The 27,810-nt window shown below is 36.7% G+C and overlaps 1 protein-coding gene and 1 pseudogene across 2 annotated transcripts; one reads left to right on the plus strand and one right to left on the minus strand.

The window, feature by feature from the left end:
* Positions 1-3,721: 3,721 nt before the first annotated feature.
* LOC107752688 (NADH dehydrogenase [ubiquinone] complex I, assembly factor 7-like) lies at positions 3,722-14,230 on the minus strand. 2 transcript variants are annotated; one of them, XM_016568714.1, is made up of 10 exons: positions 14,082-14,230; positions 13,107-13,267; positions 12,234-12,314; positions 12,032-12,142; positions 9,393-9,603; positions 9,233-9,291; positions 8,970-9,083; positions 7,901-8,044; positions 5,004-5,177; positions 3,722-4,126 (listed from the first exon to the last, which is right to left on the minus strand). In XM_016568714.1, the coding sequence occupies exons 1-10, from the start codon at positions 14,158-14,160 to the stop codon at positions 3,929-3,931; spliced, it is 1,332 nt and encodes a 443-aa protein (XP_016424200.1). In that variant the 5' UTR covers positions 14,161-14,230; the 3' UTR covers positions 3,722-3,928. The 2 variants fall into 2 exon arrangements, with proteins under 2 accessions (XP_016424200.1, XP_016424201.1); XM_016568715.1 differs by lacking the exon at positions 14,082-14,230 and having other exon boundaries at positions 12,239-12,314; positions 13,107-13,187.
* A 4,542-nt stretch (positions 14,231-18,772) lies between these two features.
* The window catches only part of LOC107752690 (ribosomal protein S6 kinase delta-1-like), a 25,379-nt pseudogene continuing 16,341 nt past the window's right edge, over positions 18,773-27,810 (plus strand).

Genomic DNA, 27,810 nt, shown 5'->3' on the forward strand with positions numbered 1-27,810 from the left:
CCAGATAGTGACGTAGGTATGTGGGGGCGTGTTAGAACGAGCCATTTTAGGTAGGCGTGGTTGACTCTTACCTCTTAACTTAAGAATATCTCTTTGGATTTGAGACTTTAGTCTTTGCAACTTTACAGATCTTCTTTATGCACCAAGAGCTTGTAACACTCCAAAGAGAAAGGAAAACTTTAAATCGCATCATATGACCCCTTTAAAACAGCCGGTGTGATTTTTTTTTTTTTTTTTTTTTTATCGTCATATACAAAAATGTTCAAGTCACTGGGCATCAGTAAACATATCAAGCACAATATTCTTCCACCAGTCCCGACAGCGTTCGGTCTTGCGGCAGTCATTGCAGAAACGAAAGTGGCTGCTCTCCTGGTCTTTTTTTGTTGTCTCATTTAGCGAGCATATGAAAGTTGTGTGAGCATATTTTGTCCATTGCATCAAAATATCTAAACTAGTAGCAGATAAATATACAAATACAAAACATCTCTGTTTGCTACATCGCAAGAAGCAGAACTGATACTGATTAAAACACTATAAACATGAATGCGTCTTCCTCATCTACTTGTAAAACAGGGCGCTGGAAATAAAACAAAAAATAATGAAATAGAGAATCTCGCCAAACTCACTCTCTTACGCAAAACTGGAGAAAATGAAAGAAAGAAGTACTGCAGTTTCCACAGTTCACAATCATCAACGTTTCAACAGTTGTACAAGAGAAATAACATGAAACAACGTGCACCTGATAGTGAGACATGTAGAGTGAACAGCCAGTCACATTAAACCTGGTCGGTGTGAATTTGCTTCACTTCTCATGAGGGTGTCAGCGCAATTCATTTTTCTGTGAAGATTAAGAGATCATTATGAAAAGTATGACGATTTTTAATCTGGTTTAAATGGCAACCGGCGAAAGCAGATATTCCCTATTGGACGATGTATCTTCTAGCCCAGCACTAACAGAATTTGGCTTGATGGGTATTTGGAGAGGAATAAATCCCTTAACATTACTAACAACGCCAACAAGAGTGGATTAAGGCAATCTTGGTTTGATTATTGGCTAAAAGCAGATTATGGGCCAGGCACTATCAAAGCTTTATTGTGGAGTCTCAACAGCACACTTCTTGATTTACTAGAAGTTAAGGAAAATTGTAATTACCAAATTATTGGTTATCTGCTACTATTTAAAACTTGTGTTGTGCATACTTAAGATCAAGTTAAGTCACCATCTTTATAGCACTTCATACAATGCAGATAGTTTCAAATCAGCTTCAAAGTATTTAACAGGTAAATAGTAGAATCAATGATGCAAACCAAAATGAGACAAATCCAAATTCTGCTGTAAAGCAGCTATGGCAAGACAACGGTGTCATTATTCAGCTCCAGACAGGTCGTTGTTGGTTCAGTTCAGTTCTATAACTTTTGTTTTCAATTCAGCTATAAGCAGCTCTATTGAAGATCTATTGTCATTATTCAGATCAACTCGGTCTAGCATATTTTTAACTTGAAAAATGAAAGTTGTCTTCTCATAAATTAAGCAGCTGGGTATTGATGGCACAATTGTGACCCAAAGGAAACGGCAATTTTTTCTTAGAAAGACCTGATTCAGTTTTTCAGAGGAGATGAGAACCACCTGTCTCAACTCAGTCAATTTATTTTCAAAAGCTAGTTGCTGTTACTCCCGAGGAAGTACAGAGTGCAAATATAAGCTGCTAGCTGTGAGCTTGGGCCCAAGCACCGTCACTACCGCCACCTTTAAGAATTATGGTGCGTTCAAGTCATGTCAGATAGATCGTATTTACGAGTTGAATGCACATGAATGCCACCACAAAGTCGTTATTACGAGTGGGAAACTCGAAATTTTCTTTAAGCCCCGAGTTTCCGAGTTGGGGGTGTGTCAATGAGAAACATGGCGGAATCGTTGGATGCAACGTCTGCCTGTTGTATTTTCTTGTAATTTATTAAAAGAAGGTACACCGCCATCTTGTGCCGACTAAACTGACTTGAACGCACCTGACGTCGTAATTACGACTTGTCAACTCGTAAGTACGAACGTCCCAGGAGGACTTGAACACAGCATTAGGAATCGCTTTAGGAAAACAATGCACACCTGGGTGAAATCACGGTAGGCCCACTAGAATCATCACCACCTTTCATCCTGTTAACAACGGCCTTGAGTATCAGTCCCATTATGTTATGTAGTTAAAGGGGTCATGAATTGCATTTGCATCTTATTTTATAGCCCATTTATAATGGAAAGATCAAAATAAATAATTGCCCATTTTCTTCCCTGTTTTTGACCCTCTGGTTTGTCCACTTTTGTTTCAAGAGGTGTGTCTCCTTTAAGACTGCTATGATTGGGTAACATCTTTGCATATGAAATTAGTATACTTTTAGAACTGTTGAAATGATTGCAATTGTAACTTATCGTGGAAGATGTGGATTACAGTGTTGTGTTCACAGTACATCTAAATCATCAAAGATTCTTTTTTTAACAATGTTTTTTTCCAGTGAGCATTGTAGACTGTTGAATGCGATGGTCAGATTTTTTTTCAGTGTGAACTCACAGACTCTAAATGCAGGGATCTCCAACCCTGCTCCTGGAGAGCTACCATCCTGCAGACTTCATTTCCAGCCCTGCTCCAACAGTAGGGTGACCATACGTGTCATTTTCCCCGGACGCGCCCTGGCCAGGATTTCTATATTGCCTAAAATATCTAGGGCAGGGGTGCCCAACCCCGATCTAGGGTTTGGCTTTGTTTGCGTGTGCAGACCGATCGGTGTATGACATCGGTTCCTTGTGTTTTCGAAACGCTGTCGAGGTACTTTGAATCAAAGCAATATAGAAATCCTGGCCAGGACGCGTCCGGGGAAAATGGCACGTATGGTCACCCTATCCAACAGGGTCTGCAGGACACTGAAGTTGCCAATCTCCGGTCTAAATGGACAATAACTTGTAGTAATTTATATTTTTACATTAACTTGATGCTTTAGATGGGTAGAGGAGAATTCCCTATTAGTGGACCTGAAACTGATGGGTCACCTTAGGAAGACATCCAAAATGTGTGCCGTTGGTGTGCCTTCATAATCAAGGTTGGGAAACATTGCTCTATTAAACACTTTTAGGGATGAATTAGGACAATGATTCAGGCCCCACTGCCCAATGTTAGCGCCAATGTTCTTGTGTCTTGTTAAACATTTCATTTCAAGAGCCTGGCAAACAGGATTATTCCCTCCCTTTACTGCTATAGCAGCTTAGACACTTTTGGGAAGGCCTACAACTAGATGTTGGAACATGGATGCAGTATTGGGCAGAGCACAGCAAAGAAAACGATGATACTAAGAGTATTCAATAAGCTCTGCTCACTTTTAACATCACATCTTCCCTATTTCCTTCGCCTCCCTTTTTTTTTTTTGGCTAGTAGAAGAGTTAACATTAACTGCTTCAAATATCAGACCATATCTAGACCTCCGAGAGAGATCTAATAAAGTGGTTCTCAACTGGTCCTGGGAACCCACCGCTTTGCACATTTTGTATGGCTTCCTTATTTAACACACCTGATTCAGATTATATTAGCTTCATGAACAGACCTGAGTGTGTCAGATAAGAGAGACATACAAAATGCAAAGTGGTGAGTTCCCAGGACCAGAGTTGAGAATCTGTCTCTGATAAAATGCTCCTAACACAATTAAAACAGTGGGTTTCTATAAGGAGAGTAAAACTGCATGTCTACCTTTATGCAATTTGTGCAGAAATAAATGTTGCTATTTATGTATTTAATATTGCAACGAAGAGTGCAGACCATCCAACAATAAAATATATATTTCACCTAAACCGGACAATCAGCACAGTCCAATGCACATCTGTAGCACAAGATTATCTAGTTATTCAAAACACGTGGATGCTGCTACATTATGTCCATTTACAGTCTTTTCATTGCATGTCCAGCTCAGCAAAGCCTGCCACTGGCGCTGTGTTCTTCTGCATTCCTCTATACTGAGCCAGCCGACCTCGATTAAGCACAGAGAAGAACTGAAACCTAAGTCCCATTTTCTCAGGGTTAATTAGCATGTCATAGCTGTGGATGAGCTGCGCTCTGGTGGAGGGGTCATGACAGTTCCTCAGGAGGACCTAAAACAGAACACGACAAAGCAAAAGTCAAGAGTTAAAACAACGTCTTTGCCAAAACAAAGGGTTAAACCCCAAGTACACTCCTTAATATTTCAGGGAGATTTGTATAGGGTCAGTTATTAAAACACATACGCATCTATTGTTTTCATATACAGATTGTCAATCATAATATAATCTAACCCTAACAGAAAACATTCTGCATTTTTGAGGTTTTGGGAAGCTTTGTAAGATTTAGCTCACTACTGAGTACAAATTTGTCCCCAAAATATGGTTAAGTAGGTAACTAACAAATACAAAAACTCCCTCTACAAATCTCACTCTAGAACAATTTGATGGATGTCAAACTAATACAAAAAAAAACCCAGAATATACTACATATAAACGCTTGATGCAACTTGGGTTGTGAATCCCTTTTCTTTTAAATCACTTATTCTTAATTATATGATATAACGATATAATCACAGCTTGATAAGATCGTCATCAAATTTGACCAACATCATGCCAAGACACTTAAGATGCTAAATTATGAACAGATGTATTTATATCTTGGACAGTTTTGTCATGGCGGGGCAATACATTTGTGGCAAAACAAAAAGAAACAAAGTGTCTCATACCCTATGCATTTTTTAGTTTATGCATCTTTCATACATTTTTTTCAGGATTCTTTGATGAATACAAAGTTCAAAAGAACAGCATTTAAAAAAAAAAAAAAACTGAAACTAAATTTTTAACCGGTACTCAACAGTAATTTAAAATGTGTTCCACTGGCCTTTAACTCTTGCACATTCAATCTTATACAGGTGCATTTACAGTAAACAAAACTTTGCTCAGGATGCTTTTGGAGGAAGAGCACAGACATTAATATTGTCATTCTCACCTGCAAGCGTGAGTCAATGCCCATGTTCTTCAGGAAGGATCTTTGTGTGACGGGTCCCAAGCAGGTCACCTCATTTCCTGTCATTTTCCTCAGGTAACTGAAGTCAACATCTGCTGTCAAGTCTGCCATGCCAGGTGCCTCCAAGACATTGTGGAGTTGATGGCCTTTAAAGCCCTGCCACAGAAATAAACTTTAAAGGGGTCATAGGATGCTACAATCACTTTTACAAGTTGTTTGAACTGAAATGTGTGTTGGCAGTGTATGTACACAACCACCCTATAATGATAAAAAATCCACCCAGTGTTTTTTTTTTTTTTAATCTCGTTAAATGTTTTCCCCTTTTGAGATTCCTGGCACAATGTTGTAGTTCTTCACGATGAATGCAGCTAAAGTAAACCGTCTCTCTGAGAGCAGCTCGGAAGAGAGGGGCGGGGTCAGCAGAGCTCATTAACATTTAAAGGAAAATTACAAAAACGGCTTGATCTGAAAAGAGCTGTTTTTGACAGGGTAAAAAAGGTGTTTTTTACAATAACATAGTTTGGTTAAAATTTCTCAATGGTACAGACTTTTCATCAAGACCCTAAAGAATCATATCAACTTATGGAAAATGGGCATCCTATGACCCCTTTAACAATAAAACATGGTGACTGCCTAACCCAAATTTCAGAAAACACATCAGTGGTTGCTTTTTGGGCCAACATTTGTGAAATGGATGTCAATGGTAACAATTATCCTGGAAGAGGATGTGCATCTATACTGACCCCACACGCAGTGAAGAGGATGGTTTGAGTGGCCAAGAAGAACTGCAGATGTTATTTGGGTCATTAAAAAGCCTTTGCTGTCATCATTGTAGACAGAAAGATGATAATGCAGAAAAGCATCTCATCCTTACTGTGAAGCATGGTGGTAGAACTTCAGTGTTATGTGACTGTTTTTCTTCCAAAGGCCCTGAACAGCTTTTTAGGATACATGGTATCACAGACTCCATCAAATATAAGGAGATGATAAACAATACCTGACTGCCAGGAAGCTGAAATTAGGGTCACGGTTGCCTATTCCAGCCGAACAGTAATCCAAAGCAAAACACTAATTAGTCAGGCATGAATCGATTCAAATTTTAAAACGTATTAACTGATCAATTGCAACTAACTTTAAAATTTGTTATTATAAATCTCTTTACATTTTGAATTCTCAAATTAATATAAAATCAGTGTAAGGGAAGTATATTTTAAATATTGTTTTCTGCCATCTTTTTACGAAGTACTACCAATGCCAGTCTCGATTTTTTTTATTCCAAGTATAAAATTATTAAATTATAGCCACGTTATATCTGAAATTGAAAGTCATACTTTTTTAATAAAATAAATGTAATTTAAAATACTAATTATCAGAATTGATTTGGTTTTGGGGGTGTACTACAATAGGTTTTCATGCTTGATTGTTCCAAAAACGCATTATTTTCACACATTTTACATTATTGCAGCCCCTCTCTTCCCAGTCCGTCTCAAACACCCTGTTCAGTTCCTGTACGAAATGTGCTTTGACTGGTTAGCTGGCCCAGTGCGTTGTGATTGGCGAACCACTTAGAGCAAGTTCCAGAAATGTCACGCCCCTTACCATAACCACGAGTTTCATCTGCCAGTTCGAGCTCCATTCAGACCCTGAGAAAGCTTACGAACAAGAGGATCATTCAGAACCTTTGCAAGCACGAGTTTTACAGGTCGTTTCAGAATGGTATGTTATTTATTTTTTTCTTATACATTTTAGATATAATGTTATACACTATTTATAAGTAACTGCAGTTACTGTATATAGGAAAAGGGCAGTGATAATATGTATTCAGTGTAGTATTATTCATTACAACAGTATTACCTAAGCTGTAATAAAACTTTTGTACAGCTCGCCTGTTCTGGAAGCTGTCCTCTGTAAAATGTGCAGCACACAAGATACATTTTGGAGTTATAATGTTCAGAGTCAGTGTTAAAAATAAGTTTGTCAGCATTAGGAAGGCCAAACAAATAGGTTTTGGAACCGGGGTGGAAAAAACAGTGTCTGTTCGCCATGGTAACAAAACGCTGCTAAAGCAGCTCTTGTTCTTCGTCTTCTCTAGCGCAGCTCAACCTGGCCATGCCCCCTTTTTTTGCATATTCTGTGAGATTGTAACTTCACAATATCACAGGGGCAGCAGCAGGTTTTTTGAGAATGCGGTTGTGATTAAAAATTTACAGCAAGAATGCAGTTGTCAATCCCATAAATAACTGCGCTGTGTGTAATGTAACTATTAAGGACTCAAATACAGGACTGACAGTATTCTGCTACCATGTGAAAGTGGCCAGTTCTTCTGTGTCTACGGTGTAAGAAAAAATGATGAGAATATTGAAGATCTCAACGAAGAAGTACTTACAGACAAAGTAGTGTACAAGAGGCACCTTGGGTTCAACAGTCGGAATGAACGTCCTAAACTCAAACCTTATATACAGTTACAATTTACCTTCTCTAATGAAGTTGCTCCTTTTGTAACAGCTAATGAAGTTCAGACACCCTACTGGTGGTTGATGACCATTTGCTCAGGATGTGATCATCTCAAATGATGCAGAAACAAGCTCATTGGGTTGATGCAGATGAAGTGTAATAACATTTTTTGGCAGGACACTGAAAGTTCGTACAACGAACATGACAAATGTGCAGTTTTATGTAATCCTGGAATTTTAAATTAACTTTGTAGGCTTATTGTGGTCTTTTTCATTTGTGATTTGTTTTTGAACGGAATTAGTTTTTGGTGCAGTTGGATCACAGAATCAGGTCCTGATGTGATAAGAACACTTCAGCTATCAACTATCAACCAGCAGTGAGCTCATAAGACAAAGCCTGAGAGAGATGGCATTCATGGCACTTACTCTGAAAGTATCAGTTTTTGTTCCATCATGTCCATAGTCTACAATCAAGGCTGCACCTCCGTCCTCTGCAATCCGATTGGCCAGTTTCTGAACAATGACTCCACCTTCTGGACATACTTCCACATGCTGTCTGCGATCATCATTCTAAAAAGAATCATTTACAGGATTGAGTGAAAAACAAGGATGTCCAAGATAATGAAACTGAGAAACCTTTTCAAAACAGTTCAAAACACACACAAGTTTTTTTTTTAAACGTATTTTTGAATCCTGAATTCCGTTACATTCTCTGTAGTTTTACCTCCTGACAACCTGAACTAACCATTTCATAAAAAGGTTAATTAGCTGATTTTTTTTTTTTTTTTTTTGGTAACATAACATGGTTACACACATAGATATGTATAGGTAGATGCCACATTCGACTGCTCCAGACACATTGGCGCATCCACCATTTTGGAACGGTCAACATGTCGTTATTCACAGTAGAAATCAATGAGTTTTCCAAGATGCCAAACATTGCGTAACCTCTGGTTAAACCCATCAAGATCAGTTGTGTTAGTTTAGCGAAATCATCTGCTGAACAGATTGCAGATACAGATATTCATACATGTGTATAACTATGGTTGCAGAAGCACAGTCAACTTGCTTTTGACGCAAATGTTTACGGACCTGCTTTGACCATTCCAATATGGCAGACGGCTTACATATAACGGCCCATAGAAACAGCCGCTAATGAGGCATCTATGTATAGATATCTATGGTTATGCCACTTCAGGGGGTCAGGAATTGGCTGGCCGGTGTCACCTCTTTAGCCGGCAGATGCTGAAACTACACCATTACGATACGTTAATTGTTGTTGAAGTGTTGTGTGAATGTACATATTTGCTATTTATTTATATTATTTTATATATTTTTATTTTACATTCCTTATTAACCTTACTATTTGGAAAGCATTCAGGTTAATTGCTGTTGTTTTTAAATGTACTATAGAAATAAAATTGGAAAATTAACTTGCATTTCTTCCCATATGCTGCCTGTGACAAATGTTCTCAGCAAAGGAGGGAGAACTCACCTGTATAAGAATGCCGGAGGCCAGTGTAGGACTGTGAGAAACCACAAATCTCAGTTTTTCTGGACTTTCAGGATCAATATCAACCATCACCTCCCGCCAGCCTTTCTCTGTTCTCTAAAAGCAAAAGTCATTTTAGCATCTAAGGTAATGCTAATGTTTATTTAAATTAAATGTTTGAAAAATTCTTTAAAGTTCATTTATCCTACGTTTTTATTTTATTTTTTTTTCTTCATGTGAATACTGAATTTTACAGTCCGGTGTACCTGAAACTTGTGAATGGGTAAAGCATCAAAAAACTCATGGGCAAGGAAGACACTAAAACCTGGCAAAGGAAAACAGACTTTGGTTACAACAAACTAAGAGCTTCATTTCTCATCAAGGAGAGAGTTTGTGTGATTGCATGTCAAACTGATGCATCCGTACCCCTTGGGACGTCCTCTATCCTGCGGTACCAGTATATAGGCAGTCCAGTACGTGTGGTGCCACTGCGGTAAGCAAGCTGATCATCATTACATGTCTGCATCTTATCTCCGGTTAGACATTCGGCCTGAAATTGGCTCAACTTTGGGCTGACCTCCACAAGATGAACAGAGATATCCGTCTCACCCAGAACAGCTTTCAACTGACTGAAGACCTGTCACATATGACCACCACACTTGTTCATATGAAATTCAAAGTATCCCCACATTTATCCCCAAGTGCATAATGCATTCCTTTTGATACTCTATATTGTATTCAGTGTTGTTTGCGTGTAATATTTCTGTGAACAATGGCACAGCAACCACATTTTGGGGGATATGCAATACATTATACAGCACCCTCCACTAATAGTCACTTTTGGTGCATACGAGCAAAACCTTGCTGTGAAAAACCTTTTTGCAGTTTATCCTCATCGTGTCCTAACCAGGTACAATGAGATGATTCCAACAACTGTAATTTATCTGTCCAGACCAGATGCAAAAGTATTAATCATACATTTTATCCTGGTTTAAATGACAATGTTTTATTAGTATGAAAACAAAGTTATCTGTGATATAAGGGATGAATCATTTCTTAGCTTCAGAATATGTATGATCTACCGAAATAAAACTTCTTTTGGTTTTTATAAATTCATGATTGTATTAGAAAACATACCTATTCATGTAAGTGTGTCAGAATCAAGTATTCAGAGAGCCGTGTAATAATTCTATTTATTAAACTGCAGATACTGTTCAAATACTTTGTGCATCTAAAATGTAACTGACTTAATTAAGAAAGTAAAAAAAAAAACGTTAAGGTTTCTGTTGAATTTTGTGAGGTTACCAGTACCAGTGTAGGCCTGTCACGATAACAACTTTTTGTTGTGCGATATATTGCCCCAGAAATAATTGCGATAAGCGATATTATTGTCATTTTAAAGACCATTTTATGCCACTGACATTTCTTAGCTTCAGAATATGTATGATCTACCGAAATAAAACTTCTTTTGGTTTTTATAAATTCATGATTGTATTAGAAAACATACCTATTCATGTAAGTGTGTCAGAATCAAGTATTCAGAGAGCCGTGTAATAATTCTATTTATTAAACTGCAGATACTGTTCAAATACTTTGTGCATCTAAAATGTAACTGACTTAATTAAGAAAGTAAAAAAAAAAAACGTTAAGGTTTCTGTTGAGTTTTGTGAGGTTACCAGTACCACTGTGTAGGCCTGTCACGATAACAACTTTTTGTTGTGCGATATATAACATAATGGGCGATATATTGCGTCACCAAAATGTATTGAGGTCATGTACATATATTGCGCGATAAGTCGATATATTGATTATTGCGACAGGCCTACCACTGTGCTGAAGTGTAGAGCCTGTGCTTCAGTCCAGGAGAATTATGATAATATGCTGCAAGTTACTTCATTTAAAAAGCAGTAACTGTGTAGCAGTGATGTCTAATAGCTATTTGGCTAAGCTGATGTTTTAGTTTAATTTTTTTTATTCATTGTTATATTTAAGATATACAAAGTGTTTGAACAATACTTGCTGTTTAACAAAAAAAAAAATGCACAGACCACTGTTGTCCCAACATTTTTTGAATTAACAACACTTTTAAGTAAAACATGCTTAAGAAATGTAAGGCAAACAGTTTCCACATATTTGTCTATTAATGTGAACATGCTGGTTAAGAAGACTGTTTGGGTTGAGTTCAGTCAGTGCACTTAAATCCTTACTCAACTTGTACTCAAGTTTTCTAAGTAAACTCATTAGGTAAAGAATGTTCAGTGAACTTGAGCCGTCACTGAAAATACTTGTTTCTCTGAATAAGTATGAAATAGATTTGTTAGTTTACAGTTAGTTTATTAGGCCCCGTCCTAATACTGGGTCCTGGAATGGCCTAGTGAATGCGGCTCGCTACACTTAATATTATGCTTTTTCACTTTTTTAATTTTAGTCAGTGTGTATGTTTGTTTGTAAAAGAGCATAATAGGACCCCTTTAAAACAGAAAATCTTTTACACCAGAGGTGTACAAACTTGCTCATTTTTTCTCTTGCTATTATCGTTTTCTTTTTTATCCCTAGTACTGTTGAGATGGATTATAACCATGTAGTCTGTATATCGCACTGGCTTTTGTACATGATTGAAAAAAGTACAAATATACATGGGGTGAAAAAAAAACCAAAGCGAGAAAAAAGCAGGAACCTCTGAACCTGGAGATTCTGTATGGAGGAATGTTTTCAAATCCTTTGCCATGTGTTCTTCAACATCATTAAGCATTATAGGAGAAGCCATCATTGTGGCACCCAATTTTACTTTAAATAAAAGTGAGTGAAAATTAAATGAAACACCAACATGATAAATTTTCCACAGCCTGTTTTGCTTGTATTTACCAAAGGTGCCAATATTAGTACAATTTATTGCACCTTCCTCTACCAGACAATCACAGTCAATTTTCCACAGCCTGTTTTGCTTGTATTTACCAAAGGTGCCAATATTAGTACAATTTATAGCACCTTCCTCTACCAGACAATCACAGTCTGACAGGGGGTGGGGTGTTACTGAAGCCAAAAATATTCATTGGAGTATTTACCCTCAGGATGTCACTGGCCAATGAACCTCTACCTGGTCCGAGCTCCACTAACTGGAACGTGCAGGATTTCCCAGCCGCCATCCACTCACTGACACACCAGACACCCAACAGCTGTGGAAGACCATATATATTTTATTAAATAAGAAAATCTTTTTATATGGTTGCAAGTATCAGTGATCGTTTTGTTCAAAACAATGCTTACCTCACCGAAAATCTGACTGATCTCTGGTGATGTAATAAAATCACCTCCTGCGCCAAGCATGTCATTTTTCACGTAATATCCCTAAAAAAAGATAACAGCAGACTGTTGGTCTTTGGTGGAAGAGAACTTGCTATCTAATTACCTCTTATAATGTCTCATTTAGAATACTCCAAATTCACTAACAATGGAACAAGGTTAAGAACAAAGTCATGCGAATACACACGTGCGTACAAATCTCCCATGCATACAAATACAAAATAATCAATGCAATTATTAGTCAATGAGAACCAGTTCCCCATGTGACTACATTTCCATTGTAGGCTATAACTTACCTGAATAATACAATAGTATAGTAGACCTTACTGAAAAACTGTTTACTTAATTTCATTTGCACTGTTTATTTCATTTGTATCTTTGTTCTGTTGTATTTATATGTCCTTTTTGCTTGTAATTAGTGTCTTTGCTCTTATTGTATTACTGACTTTATTTGTCTTCTATAATTGTTTTGAGGAACCTTTATTTACACTAGTTAGTTATTAGGTAATTGTGAAATTTCACTGATATCTAAAAAATTACTAATTCGTGAAAGTTGATCATATTGCCCATCAAGTGTGATGGATAATTGTGATTTCAATATTGACGACAAATAATCATGATTATGATTTTTGCCATAATCGAGCAGTGCTGCCAAAAAATGTACATTCATTCTCAGACTTAGATCTTAGATTTTAATAACCAACATTTAGTCATTCAAATAAGGTCTGCGATTCACGTGAAAAGCTATATTTTTACCCAGCGCTAATTGTAAGGACACAAAAAATTTAACAGTTCCATAATATACAGTATGAAAAGTAAATGTGACATGATACATACCGCCACTGGATTGGTCAGTGCCTCCCTCATGTACTCAGCTACTGAAATTGGACCTGTGGCAGTAATTTTGGAGATAAGATGTTTAAGGATGGATGTGTTTGACTCCAGGCTCCGGATGGAAGAGTTTGAGGAGGATCTGTTTTGCCACATGGTCCACCGCACTACAACAGACAGCACTGCATCATCACTCATTTACATATCTGCCTGTTCTGTATCTACGTTTGTGATCTGTGTTTTCTAAAAGATGCAGAAGTCTCCAATCTTCTCCTCTACAGACATCCTACCATCTTGTTAGATTTTCCAGTGTTTGGCTAAGCAATTGTTGGGTTGTTCGCCAAAGTATCGCCAAATTAGATTTTGGTTTATTTTTCATTAAACCCTATTGTAAGCCATCAGATCACTTTTGCATCTTTCTTTTGAAGCCTGATTCTGGTCACTATTCACTACCATTATATAGATAAATATAAGCAGCACATTTTAAAAAATTAAAATTGTCCTTTTGTGGTCTGAAAAAAAAGGTCATAAAACAACATAACAACAGGGCGATAATAATGACAAAATTTAAACTTTTGGGTGAACTATCCCTTTAAGAAAAAAATGTGTTACACAGTGCAAAGGCATATAAACAATACATACAGACCTCGTTTACAAATATACAGTAATACAGTAGACCCTGGTAAAAAGTTAATTTTTATTGTTATTTATTTATTTATCTTGACACAAGCTTCGGAGTAGCATATGTACACATGTGTAACCAGATCTGAATGCCAAAAGTTAAGAAATGTTTTATTTTCCCCCGAGGATGAGTGATACTCGCAGAGCTGCAACGTAGTGAGATCATATGACAAGAATGATGCACACTACTGTTCAAAACGTTTATTGCTACACACTTCATATTGTTTTGGTGTTCTACACTTGTTAGTATTCCATTACTAATATAGCAGTGTATCACTGATTAAAATGAACTCATCTCACCTTCTGACATTAGCAGCTTCAGCCTCAGCAGAGTCCTCATGCTGCTCACTTTATTAGATGCACCGAAGTCACATAACATTAATCATGGGAATGAACACTGACATCCTACATTTACACACCATCAACACGCTGTCACAAGTCCTTCATTCTGATTGGCCGAGGTTTAGCTTCTTCTTCTTCTTCTTCTTTTAAATTTAATGGCGGTTGGCAAACCAACTTAAATGGTGCATTCCCGCCACCTACTGGATAAGCTTCTTCTTCTTTTTCTTCTTTGGTTTTTATTTGGCAGTTTGCAAACGAAGTACATTACCGCCATCTACTGGACTGAGGTGTGAACTCATAGGGATATCAAATTTTATATAATCTACTGTGTAAAAAAAAAAAAAAAAAAATCTAAATCCTGAGGTCATGACAGCCTTAATTATAGATTGTGTGCCTGGCAGACTCACTCAATAGTTTTTTTAAGCTCAATCCATTATTCGATGCCCTCTCTAGTTCTTTCCTACTATTTTCTACATATCAAGAGTACATGTTTTACATTTTCCACTTCTCCACAATGTATACATAATCCTGTCTGGTGTTTTCCTATTAATCTTAAGCAACTATTTAAACTCGTGTGCCCTATTCTCAGCCTTGTTAAAATAGTTTCCTCCTGCCGCCTCAGATTACTATACTTTTTAACTATAACTTCTTTCTGAATGCTATATAAATGTCTTCCTTTTTCCTCCTGATCCCATGTATCCTGCCACATTTTATTAATATTGTCTTTAATGATAACTTTAATTTCTGATTTACTAAGTGGTATTTGCATATCTATGTGTTCTGTCTTCAGGGCTTCTTTTGCCAAACGATCCACCTTTTCATTTCCCTTAATACCCACATGCGCTGAAAACCACGTAAACTATGTATATATTTTTTGTTGAGTTAGTCTAAAAATTAATTGATTTATTTCATCCAAAAGATCTTGTCTACATACAGATTTTCCACTCTGGACACTTAACAATGAGGACATGGAATCTGAGCAGATCTTATACGGCTTAACTTCCTCTACCCATTGTAGTGCTAAACTGATGGCCACTATTTCAGCTGAGAAGACTGATAGGTGATCTGAAATTCTTTTTTGGATGTTAATATTGTATTTTGGGATGAATACAGCTGCGCCTGTTTTGCCAGTTATGGGAACTTTGGATGCATCTGTGTATATCTGTATTGTATCTTCATACCTGGTTTCTATATAGCCTACTGTTGAATATTTTGATATATGCCAGATTTTACAATGTCTTTTATTTCCATATTTACTATAGGAAAGCAGAATAACCATGGTGGGATGACAGTCATACTTATTGTCTTACAGCATGCAAAAGTGTCTTATCCCATTTCCTTTGCCTCAATTCCCAATTCCACAGTTTGAAATTGTGATTTAATGTATCCTTTTGCAGCTGATTTATTCAAAGGCTGTGTGTCTCAGGACTCCAGGCTGATCAGCCTGGTTTTGTCCTTTTCTGTTGGTGTTTATGGTTGTCAAGTGCATGCATGTTTCTGATTTGTTTGTCATGTCTTGGCCCCGCCCCCTCCTTTCTTTTTATTAGTCTATTTGTCTCACCTGTCGTTGCTTGTTGCCCTGCTCATTTGTTGCCCAACTTATTCCCCTTGTGTGTGTTGCTCTGTTCTATATTGTTGTTTGCTCTTGAGCTCTCAGCATCAAGTTGTCTTTCTCTGTCAGTTTGTCCAGTCTAGTTTTTTCCTGTTGGCTCCAGGATTCTTTGCCTGTCCTGCCCTCCATCTCTGTCAACCTCCTGCTGGGATTTTTCATCCTGATTTATGCTCCTGGCCTGCCTGGAATCCTGAGGTTTCTTCTCCAGGCCTGGTTCTGTCCCTCCTACTTGACTCTGGCCCTCCAAGCCTGCACATCTGCTTGTTCCTGGAGACTTCAGTTTGCTCCCTTTGCCACTGTTGAGATTTTCCTGCCATCCTGTGACTGTTGCCTGGCTAAGGATTGATTGTTTTGACTAATTTGTTTGCTCTTTCAAATAAACCCATATTATTATTATTATTATTATTCACCTGCATTTGGGTTCTCTCTCTGTTACTGATCGCGACAGTGTGATTAAACTTCATTCATAATTTTTGGGTTTATGCTCATCTCTTTCTTTCTGTTCTTTGGTTAATTTAAGTCATGTCAGAAAGATTGTATTTACGAGTTGATAAAGCAATAATTGGGAAACTCCAAACTTTCTTCAAGCCCAGAGTTTCTAAGGGTGTGTCAGGGAGAAAACATGGTCGATACAGTGGATGCAGAGCATCTGTATTGATAGTAAATTTGTTAAATTGAATGATTTTTTAAAATGTACAATAAAACTGTATTCTAAGTCGCATGTACAAAATACCATATTGTATAATTACGAAATAATATGTAACAATTCAATATACAGAACCTTAAAGAATTTGACAAAAACATAATAAAGGGAAAAGCATGGGTTGGAGGGGAAAAAAATAAAAAATTCAGAGGAACTGAGATCACAACTTGGAGTGTAGAAAGTTAAAATTTCTGACAGATATTTAGGGGCCAAACCATGCAAAGCCTTGTAGGCATTAGGCAAGCATGAGAATTTTAAACCTGACTTTTTTCAATGGAGGGACAGAAACCTCCACAAGGTTTATTAAGAATATCTCACATCTCTTTCTTTCTGTTCTTTGGTTAATTTAAGTCATGTCAGAAAGATTGTATTTACGAGTTGATAAAGCAATAATTGGGAAACTCCAAACTTTCTTCAAGCCCAGAGTTTCTAAGGGTGTGTCAGGGAGAAAACATGGTCGATACAGTGGATGCAGAGCATCTGTATTGATAGTAAATTTGTTAAATTGAATGATTTTTTAAAATGTACAATAAAACTGTATTCTAAGTCGCATGTACAAAATACCATATTGTATAATTACGAAATAATATGTAACAATTCAATATACAGAACCTTAAAGAATTTGACAAAAACATAATAAAGGGAAAACACACCATATGCACATTCTTTATCTGTAATTTTGTAGAGCTACAAAAAATCTTGCTGTTTTTTTAATAGAAATGGTACATTGCCATTCCTCTGACCAAATGACTTCATAATTGTAACTTCCCAACTCATAAATACAAACCTCCCAGGAGAGCTTGAAAGCACTGCTTATTGCTCTTTCCTTCAGTGATTCTTTATTTAAAATCATAACATTTTGCTGTATCATACCAATACTTCAAGTTTATTTTTGCATTGCAATAAACATTGATTAAACAAAGTTTAATAAACAATAATAACATTGTTTATGCGCTTAAGTAGTTGTTATTTTCTAAACAAGCTGGGTGTTTGTTGGTATTGTTGTTAGAAAAAGGCAATGGTGCTGTCATTGTTTAAAATGTATCACTGTATAGCACAGCTCTTGCCATTAGAATAAACTTAGCTTGTTTTCATTCCTGACAAAAATAAATAAATAAGTACCCAGACTAAACTTTTAATTACCTTTACTTTACTATTGAGATCCATGTTGTCAACCACAGTAAATCTAAACTGCTTGATAGTTTATATTGTTGCAAAATGTAAACTATATTATTGCTCTAATCTGCTGAATGTGACTATAAGGTATTACGATGTTAACAACATGATTTTAAGCTGCTTTAATTTAGACTGTCTAAATAGGCTAATAATAGGTCCAATAATAAATTATAGTTTTTTATAGGGCCTTTAGGAGTTGTGTTTCAAAACACTTTAGAAAAGTAAAAATAGATTGAAATACAAAATACCAAGATGAAAACATGCATTAAAGCACTTTAAGAAGAATATAATATAAAATAAAAACAATTACAAAATAACCATATAAAAGCTACCCTGGAAAAAATGGTTCTAAGAGAACATTTAAAAACACTTAAAGATTCAACATGTCTAATATCAGAAGGAAGAGAATTCCACATGGAGCAAAAGAAGAGAAGGCCTGGTCACCCACAGAACATACATGGGTTGGAAGGGAAAAAAATAAAAAATTCAGAGGAACTGAGATCACAACTTGGAGTGTAGAAAGTGAAAATTTCTGACAGATATTTAGGGGCCAAACCATGCAAAGCCTTGTAGGCATTAGGCAAGCATGAGAATTTTAAACCTGACTTTTTTCAATGGAGGGACAGAAACCTCCACAAGGTTTATTAAGAATATCTCAATTCATATTTGGAAGATTAACCAAAGTTTGGTTAATGGCTTGGAACGACACGAGGGTTAGTAAATGATAACATTTTTATTTTAAGATGAACTATCCCTTTAAATGTTAAAATGGCTTGCCGTGTACTTGACGTTCCCCGGAAGGTTACCATGCGGCGTCAGCACGGCCTGATTATTATTCATGAGCTGATCTGTACGAAAAAGAAAAGTAAGCGTCGAGCCCTGTATAGTCCTCAAACTTTGATTGACACCTGTCCAGACACATCAGATCAGATACGTCTGAATCTGACACAGACGTAGATATAAGTAATGTCAATACAGAAAATGTGTTATTAGCTAATTATAAGATAGATGGTGTTTTAGATGGTGCTGTTTGTTTCAGTTTTTGTATTCTCTTCTTTCTCCTTTTCTTACACATACTCACAATAAAGAGCTGACTAAACCAGAAGTTTTATTCATAATGTAGACGGAGGACATTTGCCTGTATAGTAGTGATGGTCATATTTTTCTGTTTCTCCACAGATTATTTCACGGAAGAACCCAGAGGACATTCAGGAGGTGAGAATCTTAAACAAATTAACTATTGAAATAAAAAAATGACCTTATTTACGTTTATACTACGTGCCACTATTCTTATTGTGAATGGTTCATCAGTGCATATTATTCTACAGATTCCAAAACATCTTCAGAATGTTTCATCAAAATGTAATAACATGATTTGCCACTGAAAGAACTTATATTTAAACGTGTTGTCATTTAGGCTGCACTTAGCATTGGTTGATGTTGACCAATATCCAAATAGCTGTTTAAGCATTATTTTATCATTTCATTTAGACTTATGTTAAATAACAATGTTTTGAAAACGTCGCTGTCATGTTCAGTGAGCGCTGTAGTGAGTTACGAGGCACTCATTGTTAAGGACCATTGGTCTTTATTTGTCTGACTTCCTTTCACTAGATCACAGTGTGGAAAAGGTATAGTGATTTCAAAAAGCTTCATCAAAACCTTTGGCAGATACACAGAAACCTCTATGGGCAGTCAGAGCTCTTCCCGCCCTTCGCTAAAGCTAAAGTCTTTGGTAAGTGTGTGTGTAAGTGAGACAGAGTGTGCTATGTTGTAAGGGAATTTTTTTTTTCAAGTTATGTATTTATATACTTATTGAAGTAACATTCTGAACAGGTATGTTTTTAGTTAAAACAATTACACAATTTCAGTATTTGTATTGTTAGTTAAAGCAACCCTCTACAATGCGAGTAAAGTGTCCAGCATACATGGGAACTCCTTAGTTAAATGTTAAATAAAAAAGTAAAAGATTGAAATCAAAGAAATATCCTGAAAGTAAGTGTTGTTTGTTCCCATTATGCTATTTCTAGCTTAACTTGTGCATTTGTGTTGAAGGTCGTTTTGATGAGTCTGTGATTGAAAAGAGAAGGCAGTGCTCCGAGGATTTGCTGCAGTTCAGTGCTAATATTCCTGCTCTGTATGGCAGCCAGTACATACTGGATTTCTTTAAGGTATGTATATGAACTGGGATAGCTATCAGAGCTGTCAGGTTGTTTTCGATGATATTTGCATTTATTCATCTATCAGATAGAGATATGGGCCTTCAATTTGATTAATTCCATTAAGAAACATTGTTTGATCATGAAAAGAGCTTTCCTGGAGCATTTCAGTTCTTGGTAGTGCAACTCAAGCAAACAATCAACTATGGGAGGCAAGCAGTGTTGGGCAGTAACTAGTTACGATAATAATATTACTTTTTGCAGTCACTAGTAGTGTAACTAATTACTATTAAGATTTCAGTAATATTACAGTTACCATCCATAAAACAGCTCGTTACTTAGTTACTTTTGATGCCTCAATGTAACCTGATTTGAAATCTTACAATATAATAATTCCTAGATTTATTTTCATAATTTTTAGACTCGCACAGGCACATGAAGCCACCAGTGCATCAGGAAAGCTTCGAATATGGATAAGCTTACATTCAGGGGATGGAAATATTGCCATTACACCGATTTTATCAGCTGAAAAGGTGATCTGAACACAGATGTGTAAGTTGTGTTATGGAAGTTGTGGCATGGCTTGCCTAGCATCACATCCCTCTGATCCCAATATATATTATATCACTATAATTAAAAATCTTATGAACTTATGTGCTTTCTTTTGATAAAATACTTAATGAAATATAATCATATATGCGTAATAGAGAAAATATAGATACAATTAGCTTCAAGCTACACATGACAATTAATACAACACTTTTATTCAAAAGTCACTATCAATCACCATTGAGTGTTTGTAATAACTTCTGACTGCGATCCAATGTAGATTTTGGTAAAATGATGAGGCAGAAATATATTAGTAACATTTTAGAATAATTTTTTTTGGGGAAGATACACAATTACAACTTTTGTGGGGCGTGAAGAAAAAGTAATGTAACTAGTAGTGTAACTAATTACTGTTGCCAGAAAGTAATAAGTAAAGTAATAATAATACTTTTGAAAGGAGTAACTAGTAATGAGTAATAAATTACATTTTTGGAGTAACGAGCCCAACACTGGTGGCAAGGCACTGTCAAAAGATATCCGGTATAAAGTTGGATGGGGCAAAATACCGTCAAATTCTTGAGGAAAATCTGCTGCCCTCTGCCAGAAAGTTGTCAGTGGGAAGAAGGTTTACCTTCCAACATGACAATGACCCAAAGCACACAGCAGAACTGAGCACACAGTGGTTGAAGGAGAAAAAGGTGAATGTCTCTGCATGGCCTCGTCAGAGCCCAGACTTAAACCCCACTGAAAATCTGAGGAATGACTTGAAGACTGCAGTCCATCAAATTTATCTGAACTTGAGCAGTTCTGCAAAGAAAAGTGGGCAAATATTGCAAAGTCTAGATGTGCAAAGTTAGTAGAGACAAATCCCAACAGACTAAAGACTGTAAATAAAGCAAAAGGTGCTTCAACAAAATACTGACACAGGGGGGTGATCCTTTTTTCCATCTCCGTGATTCTGTTTTTTTATTTATTTATTTTTCTGACATGTTGGTGTTCTATCTTTCACTTGGATGTTATAAGTTGCACTGAGTAAATACAGCTGGATAAATCAAAAATAATATATAAAATTAAAATGAAAGAAAAGAAAGAAAGAGTTTGAACGAGAGATGGAGTTTGCAACTTTTCACTGAAAAGTATCCTTTTGCAATTTTGCGTCAGTTGTGTCTTGACGTTACTCTTGACTAACCTTGAAGTGATTCAGGTAAATATAAGAGGACTATTTCAAAGCCTGCTTGGAGTAATACACCTTTGCCAGTTGGTGGTGCTATGACTGTGACTAACAATAGCCACATCCATGTGATCAGCCCACTTAACCTAACATACAGCTCAAGTTTGATCTAAATCATTCATTGCATGTAGGCGATATGAGACACTTCCTGTCTCTGCATTTTTTGCTGACGTGGGTGTCCACTGGCACATAATGAGCTGAGCAGAGTGGGTGTTTTCAGTTTTCAGTGGAACTGATAACAGATCAGGGAAAGTGCTGAGAGCAGTCGAGTATCCAAAAGTTGAGAAACAGGGTCTGGTGAGATCTAATGGGGTCTAATGAGGGTATTTCTTAGTAAAAGTCTAGCAACTCCCTAGCAACGGCCTGGTAACCAGGCAGAACACCATAACAACTAACCACTTATAGGACTGTTTGTTTTGTTAGACATTTTTTGTCATACTTGCATTTGTATTAATTTACAAATGTAATGGCTAAAAAACTTATTCTAAAATGTTGAAAAAAAATGTATATAAAGAATAGTAGTAGATTTGTCCAAACTTTTGGCTGGTAATGTAGTTTTTTTCCAGGTAGAGGCAGGGTGGTGAAGTCAAATTGAGGTAATCAGGTAATCACCCAGCTAACAGGGTTAAAGAAGACCTATACAGACAGAATAACCTTTTACGCATTTCTTGTTTATCACTTCCTCCCTGTCTCACAGTAATTAAACATGGTAACCTCAAATGGTTTTGTGTGTGTGTGTGTGTTTTAGGGTGGTGAGGTGCAAGACAGCTCTGAGCTCATCGGCCCAGCCGAACCCTTCTCTGATTTCTTAGCTGACAGCCTCTTATATAGCAGCCCTGAAGGTAAGTTCATTGTTGCACAGACACTCTTTAAACTGAACTGAGCTGGATGATGACATCACTGAATTCAACGATGAACTGCCTTTAACTGAAAATTGAGTGTTTACTATTGTCATTTTGCATTATTTACACAATATTTTCTTAATGCTGTACAGTTGCTTTGATACAATCTGTATTGTTAAAAGCGCTATAAAAATAAAGGTGACTTGACTTGACTTAAAGTGTCAAAAACGTGCTTTGTTAAATTGAAGTCACATTAAAAAAATGTCCCACATCCAATAGAGTTAACATGAATGAATAGTATCAAAAGGCTCAAAAATAAGTACTCTACTCTACATTTTAATGCAATACAATACAAAACACCTGAAGAAAATGTGTTACATGATGGTCTTCAGCCATTCAATCAGATAACTCCAAAGACTGGCTTTTTCTTCTTTAGGAAAGGAAAAAATAATAATAATAAAATAAATCTTAAAGGGGTCATATGATGCGATTTCAAGTTTTCCTTTCTCTTTGGAGTGTTACAAGCGGATTGTGCATAGATAAGATCCCTGAAGTTGCAAAGACTAAAGTCTCAAAACCAAAGAGATATTCTTTATCTATCATTCTGCCACGCCCCCCTAAAACGGCTCGTTCTAACACGCCCCACATATCTACCTCACTATGTGAAAATATTTGCATAATGTGGCCCAAATGTGCACCAAAGAAAGAAGGCGTGGTTTCAGTAACAGCAGTTAGTGTTGATGCAGCATGTCAGGGAGACGCTGTGTGCTTCTAGGCGAAAGCAAAAGCACTTTATTTGGCCTTCCGAAAGTAGATGCATTTAGGAATCTTTAAGATTACTTACAACAGAACAGCAATGAATTTAATGGACGACTGTTTCGTGAACCTAGGAGAGGAGGTAATTCTGACTTTGCTATGACAATCTGGCGCTTCTGAATCAGCTACTGTTTGGTTATTAGTTTAAGTATTTGCTATTGACTGTTCAAATGCGGAGTTTTACGCATCGTGTGTGTCTGTGCGTGCGCGTGCGCGTGCGTGTGTGTGTGAGAGAGAGAGAGAGAGACAGGGTCACATCACAGTGGAGTCAGCTGTCTTAACTGTGGCTTGTGTACTGCAAACACATACCAGCTTCATCACTGTGTCTGTCACGTGACTCTGTTCCCCTTTCGGGCTCTGTCTTTACATTTATTTTGAAAGATGAAGCTCGCGATTATGGTAAGGGGCGTTACATTTCCGACGTGTGCTTGTGGTGTTCGGCCAATCACAATGCACTGGGTCAGCTGGCCAATCAGAGCAGACTGCGCTTGTCAAAAGAGGGGGCTTTGTTGAAAACGACGTGTTTGAGAGAGGCGGGGCATAGAGGACCTACAATAATGTACAGTATTTGAAAAATAATGTGTTTTTTGAACATTAAAGCATGTCAACATATTCTGTTACAGAAGAGTTTTTTTTATTAAACTTATTACTAAAAAATGCACAATACACAATCTTCCAGCCTAGGTTCAGTACATACAAATTTTTGTCCCAAATGTTGTTAATGAAATAGATTTTGAACATCCTCCAGACTTGTAGTTGTGTGCCATTGACATGCCTAGTTGTGCCATTGGTGTGTGTACACTCAAAGAAAAGAATGTGTTTGAATTTTAAAGACATGGCGCTTCTCATCCAGTGTTCAACCCTATATTTTGTTTTGACAATGTTGGAGGCTCCTGGTTGGAGTACATAATTTATTAGATTTTTTTTATGGGGGTCCTATTTTTATTTATTTTTTTACATTTTTGACTTCCTTTAGTGCATAATGTTGCTGTTTGTGCATGAAAAAGATCTGCAAAGTTATAAAGCACAAAGTCCACTCCAAATTGAGTCATTCCCTATATTAATTTTTGGTACTGTTTCTGAACTCCCTCAAACCACCTTGATTATAGTCCTGGGTTTTCTTCCGGGAACATACACGTCACAGTATCCCTCATTTAAATAAATCCTACCCATAGAATATGTAAAAAAATATATATATATATGAGGGGGCAAGGACTGAGTTGAGTTTGTAGTGTGTAGCCATGTCCATTTCACAGATCTAAGATACTGATACAAATGCAGCTGTTTATGTTCGCAGACATAAAAGACTGTGTTTATGAATTTGGTGTGTTTTTGAAATAACCTTGTGTATTTGACAGCTGATGCGAAAGAGCTACTTTTCTGCACACAGGTTTTGTGCTTTTCAATGTCTGCCGGCTCATTATATGAGGACATGAACACATGAACTTCATCTCCAGAGCTGCTCTTAGAGTCACTTCACAAGTTTTTCACCGTTTAATTTGAGAAATATCGATATTGTATGAATATTGTGATTATATTTTTGGCCATATTGTCCAGCTCTACCAGTGTAAAATATCTGCATATTTTGTTATTATCTTGCCATTTCATGACTTCCATCCTGTCTCAGAAAACGGTTACATTTTTTTTATTTGAATTGATATTTGAAATTTGATTGAATCTGATTTAGTTTTTATTTTCTATGTTGTCTTTCCGTAGCTCCTAAAGATATCAGTGTTGTGGATGATTTGACAGTGACCAACCCATGTGAACCTGAGCGTAAGTGAGAGGATCCTAAATGTGTGAATGATCTTGTCATGATGCCAAAATTTCAGTACTAATACCAGTACAATTTTATGGTTCTCTGTACCAGTTTCGTTACTGGTTAACTATTTTATTTAACGGTGTGAAAATAAAATGAATTAATAAAATGATTTAATTATTAATGCTAATAATAATTATAAGTAAATAATAAAATAAAATCTTAACATGTAACCTTCCGCTCCTTGAGATCTCTCTACCGCTGGAAAGCTGCTCCAATATTTACGCGGGTCCTACCTCTTGCCTGATCGTAACCCTTCTTTTTAATGTTTTGTTCCTCCAAAATTTTTCTCTTTTTTTTTTTTTTTTAAATCTGCCTTCTCTCTTTATCTATAGTCGATCTGCTAATATCCGTCCTGTGCACTCACTGAGCGCTCTCTTCTCCCTATCATCACTAGACACGCCCCTTACTTCTGATTGGTGTGTTTTGGGATTCGGTCCGACACTGGTCAAAAGTGTTTTTCAAATATTGCTTAGTGCACCTTTAATTTGAGATTTTGTCAATCCCAAAATTTTTGCAGGGTGTACTTGGCAGCATGAAAAATAACTGAAGCTCTCAAGAAGAAATTTTAAATGCTTCCACATTTAGAGGGCAAATAATTTAGCAAAATATATATATTTTAGAATTATTGTTTCTTTAGAAACTTTAAAAATAATGAAGGACACCTGTGTGAGCTGCTGTGGTTTCAAATTACATTCCGCGTACTGTGATTGTCACCACACTTAGTCAATATCTTGGGATTGACATTGAAGATGTTACATTTCAAATTGATTTTTGATATCTTGAATGGTTTCACCATGGCGAGGCAATACATTTATGGGGAAAAAGGGAAACAGGAAGTGTCTCATATCTTCTCAATGTATTGAGTGATTTAGATTAAACTTGAGGTTTAATCTAATCACATGGACATCACATGGCTTAGTGCTAACAACTGACAGCAGTAAGTGTGAGACATACAACAGACTTCTAAAGGCTCTTTATATTTAACAAAATTGCTTCAAACTTTGTAAGAATAATTTCAAAACATGGCTAATGTAAAATTGCAAAGGGATTCTTGATATCTTAAATGGTAATGCCTCATTCTTAGAAAATCCTTTGCATATTTTTGAGACTCTTGGCATGCTTAAAATTTCATGAAATTCAGGTCACATATCAGAGTTGTCGGTCATTAGGCATAGACAAAAGCTAAAACATGGACATATAGGAGGACTCTGTAGCGCCCTCTTTTGACTAAAGTGGAGAGGGGGTCAGTTTTACCTACAGCAGGGGTGTCCAATCCTGCTGCTGGAGGGCCGCTTTCCAAGAGAGTTTAACTCCAGCCAGTTTCAACACACTTGCCTGGAATTTTTTAGTGATATTGGTTCAGGTGAGTTTAACTGGGGCTAGAGCTAAACTCTGCTGGCATGTGGCCCTACAAAAGCAGGAATGTCCAACAGACCAGACTCGCATATATTGTTGTTGTCAAGCCAGACAACTTTCAAAATTAGTCGTTAGCTCCACCCAACAGGAAGTCAGCTATTTTGAATTTTCATGCTAGATTTGTGTCCTTAATGTCAGGTGGCAGCAGTGACAGTGAGCTGAATTCTCTTGAGGTTGATGGAGACCCTCTGGCTGCAGTGGATGATGGGATGGCATCAGGCAGCATCAGGCACACAGCAACACAAAGCAACTCGTCTCCGATCCAACAGCCAGTGACGTCCCCAAGCCGGCTGGGAGTAGAGTCCAGCCATAGCAGTGGGGCTTTAAGCTTTGCCTCCAGCCTCAGGAACTACTCGGAGAAGAAGGACTACCTGGAAGAGGCCAGTGAGCAGATCACTCTAGCTGTTCAGAAAGAAGTGGAGCAGGACTTTGCAGTGGCATTTTCCTACTATCGTAGAGGTGTAGATCTTCTGCTGCAGGGTGTACAAGGTATATAATTTAATGCATAACTCTGTATTTCAGCAGGCAGAACTGTCTGCATGTGCTCGGTTTGGCTTATTCCAGGGTTTTAACAGAAAGTGGCATTATGTAATGTCAAGTAAATGCGAATTTCATTTGAAGGATAAACTTTGTAATTGAAGTCCTCTCTTCTGGACTCTTAGTCTTATAAGTATGAATTGCTTTTTTAGAAGTTTTTTTTTTAGTTTTTTTATCTTAGATTAAAAATACTTCTGAGAAAGCAATTCATGGTTCAGACAAAGTCATCTAAGCATGTTTCTCTTGACCACAATTAAGAGAAAACAGTTTAACACGCCTAGGTTTCTGCCAAAAATGTGACATACTGTGAGTACTAGTGGCAGACATTTACCCAGTTGTTCACAGTTCACAGTATTTTGTTTACAGCCAAAACTATCTGAATTTGAGCCCTGGAGGCTTTCTTAGTACAGTAAACATTAGGCATGGGCCGGTATGAGATTTTGACGGCATGATAACCTTAAGCAAAAATATCACGGTTTCACGGTATCACAGTATTTTTGTTACAGCTCTAAAATGTGTTATTTTTAAATGACTGGGTAAAAAACTTTTTTCTGCTGAACACAATATATTTTGTTTTTGAGCAACATACAGAATATTAGGAACAGTAGAATTTGTTTATTTTTTCTTTGATTTGTTTACTAAAAAGAAAAAAAAACAAAGACTGACGTCTTTATTTAAGCTAAATCTGTAATTAAAGTTATTTAATTTTAGTTATATAATTCATATACATATAATTTATATCATTTCATATCATTTAGTTATATAATTTCATAAACAATTTGATTTAATAATAACCCAATTTGAAGCAAAAACAGAATGTTCTG

Source organism: Sinocyclocheilus rhinocerous, unplaced genomic scaffold, assembly GCF_001515625.1.
Source record: "Sinocyclocheilus rhinocerous isolate Xijiao unplaced genomic scaffold, SAMN03320098_v1.1 scaffold741, whole genome shotgun sequence".
NCBI lineage: Eukaryota > Metazoa > Chordata > Actinopteri > Cypriniformes > Cyprinidae > Sinocyclocheilus > Sinocyclocheilus rhinocerous.

What these genes read in the sequence shown, in the direction of transcription:
- LOC107752688 (XM_016568714.1), bottom strand. Translation starts at nt 14,160, where the DNA reads ATGTTATGTGACTTCGGTGCATCTAATAAAGTGAGCAGCATGAGGACT. An exon ending in TGGCCAGTGACATCCTGAGG is followed by an intron (nt 9,604 to 12,031) that starts GTAAATACTCCA and finishes CATATGTGACAG; the next exon opens with GTCTTCAGTCAGTTGAAAGC. An exon ending in GCATTGACTCACGCTTGCAG is followed by an intron (nt 4,127 to 5,003) that starts GTGAGAATGACA and finishes GTTCTGTTTTAG; the next exon opens with GTCCTCCTGAGGAACTGTCA.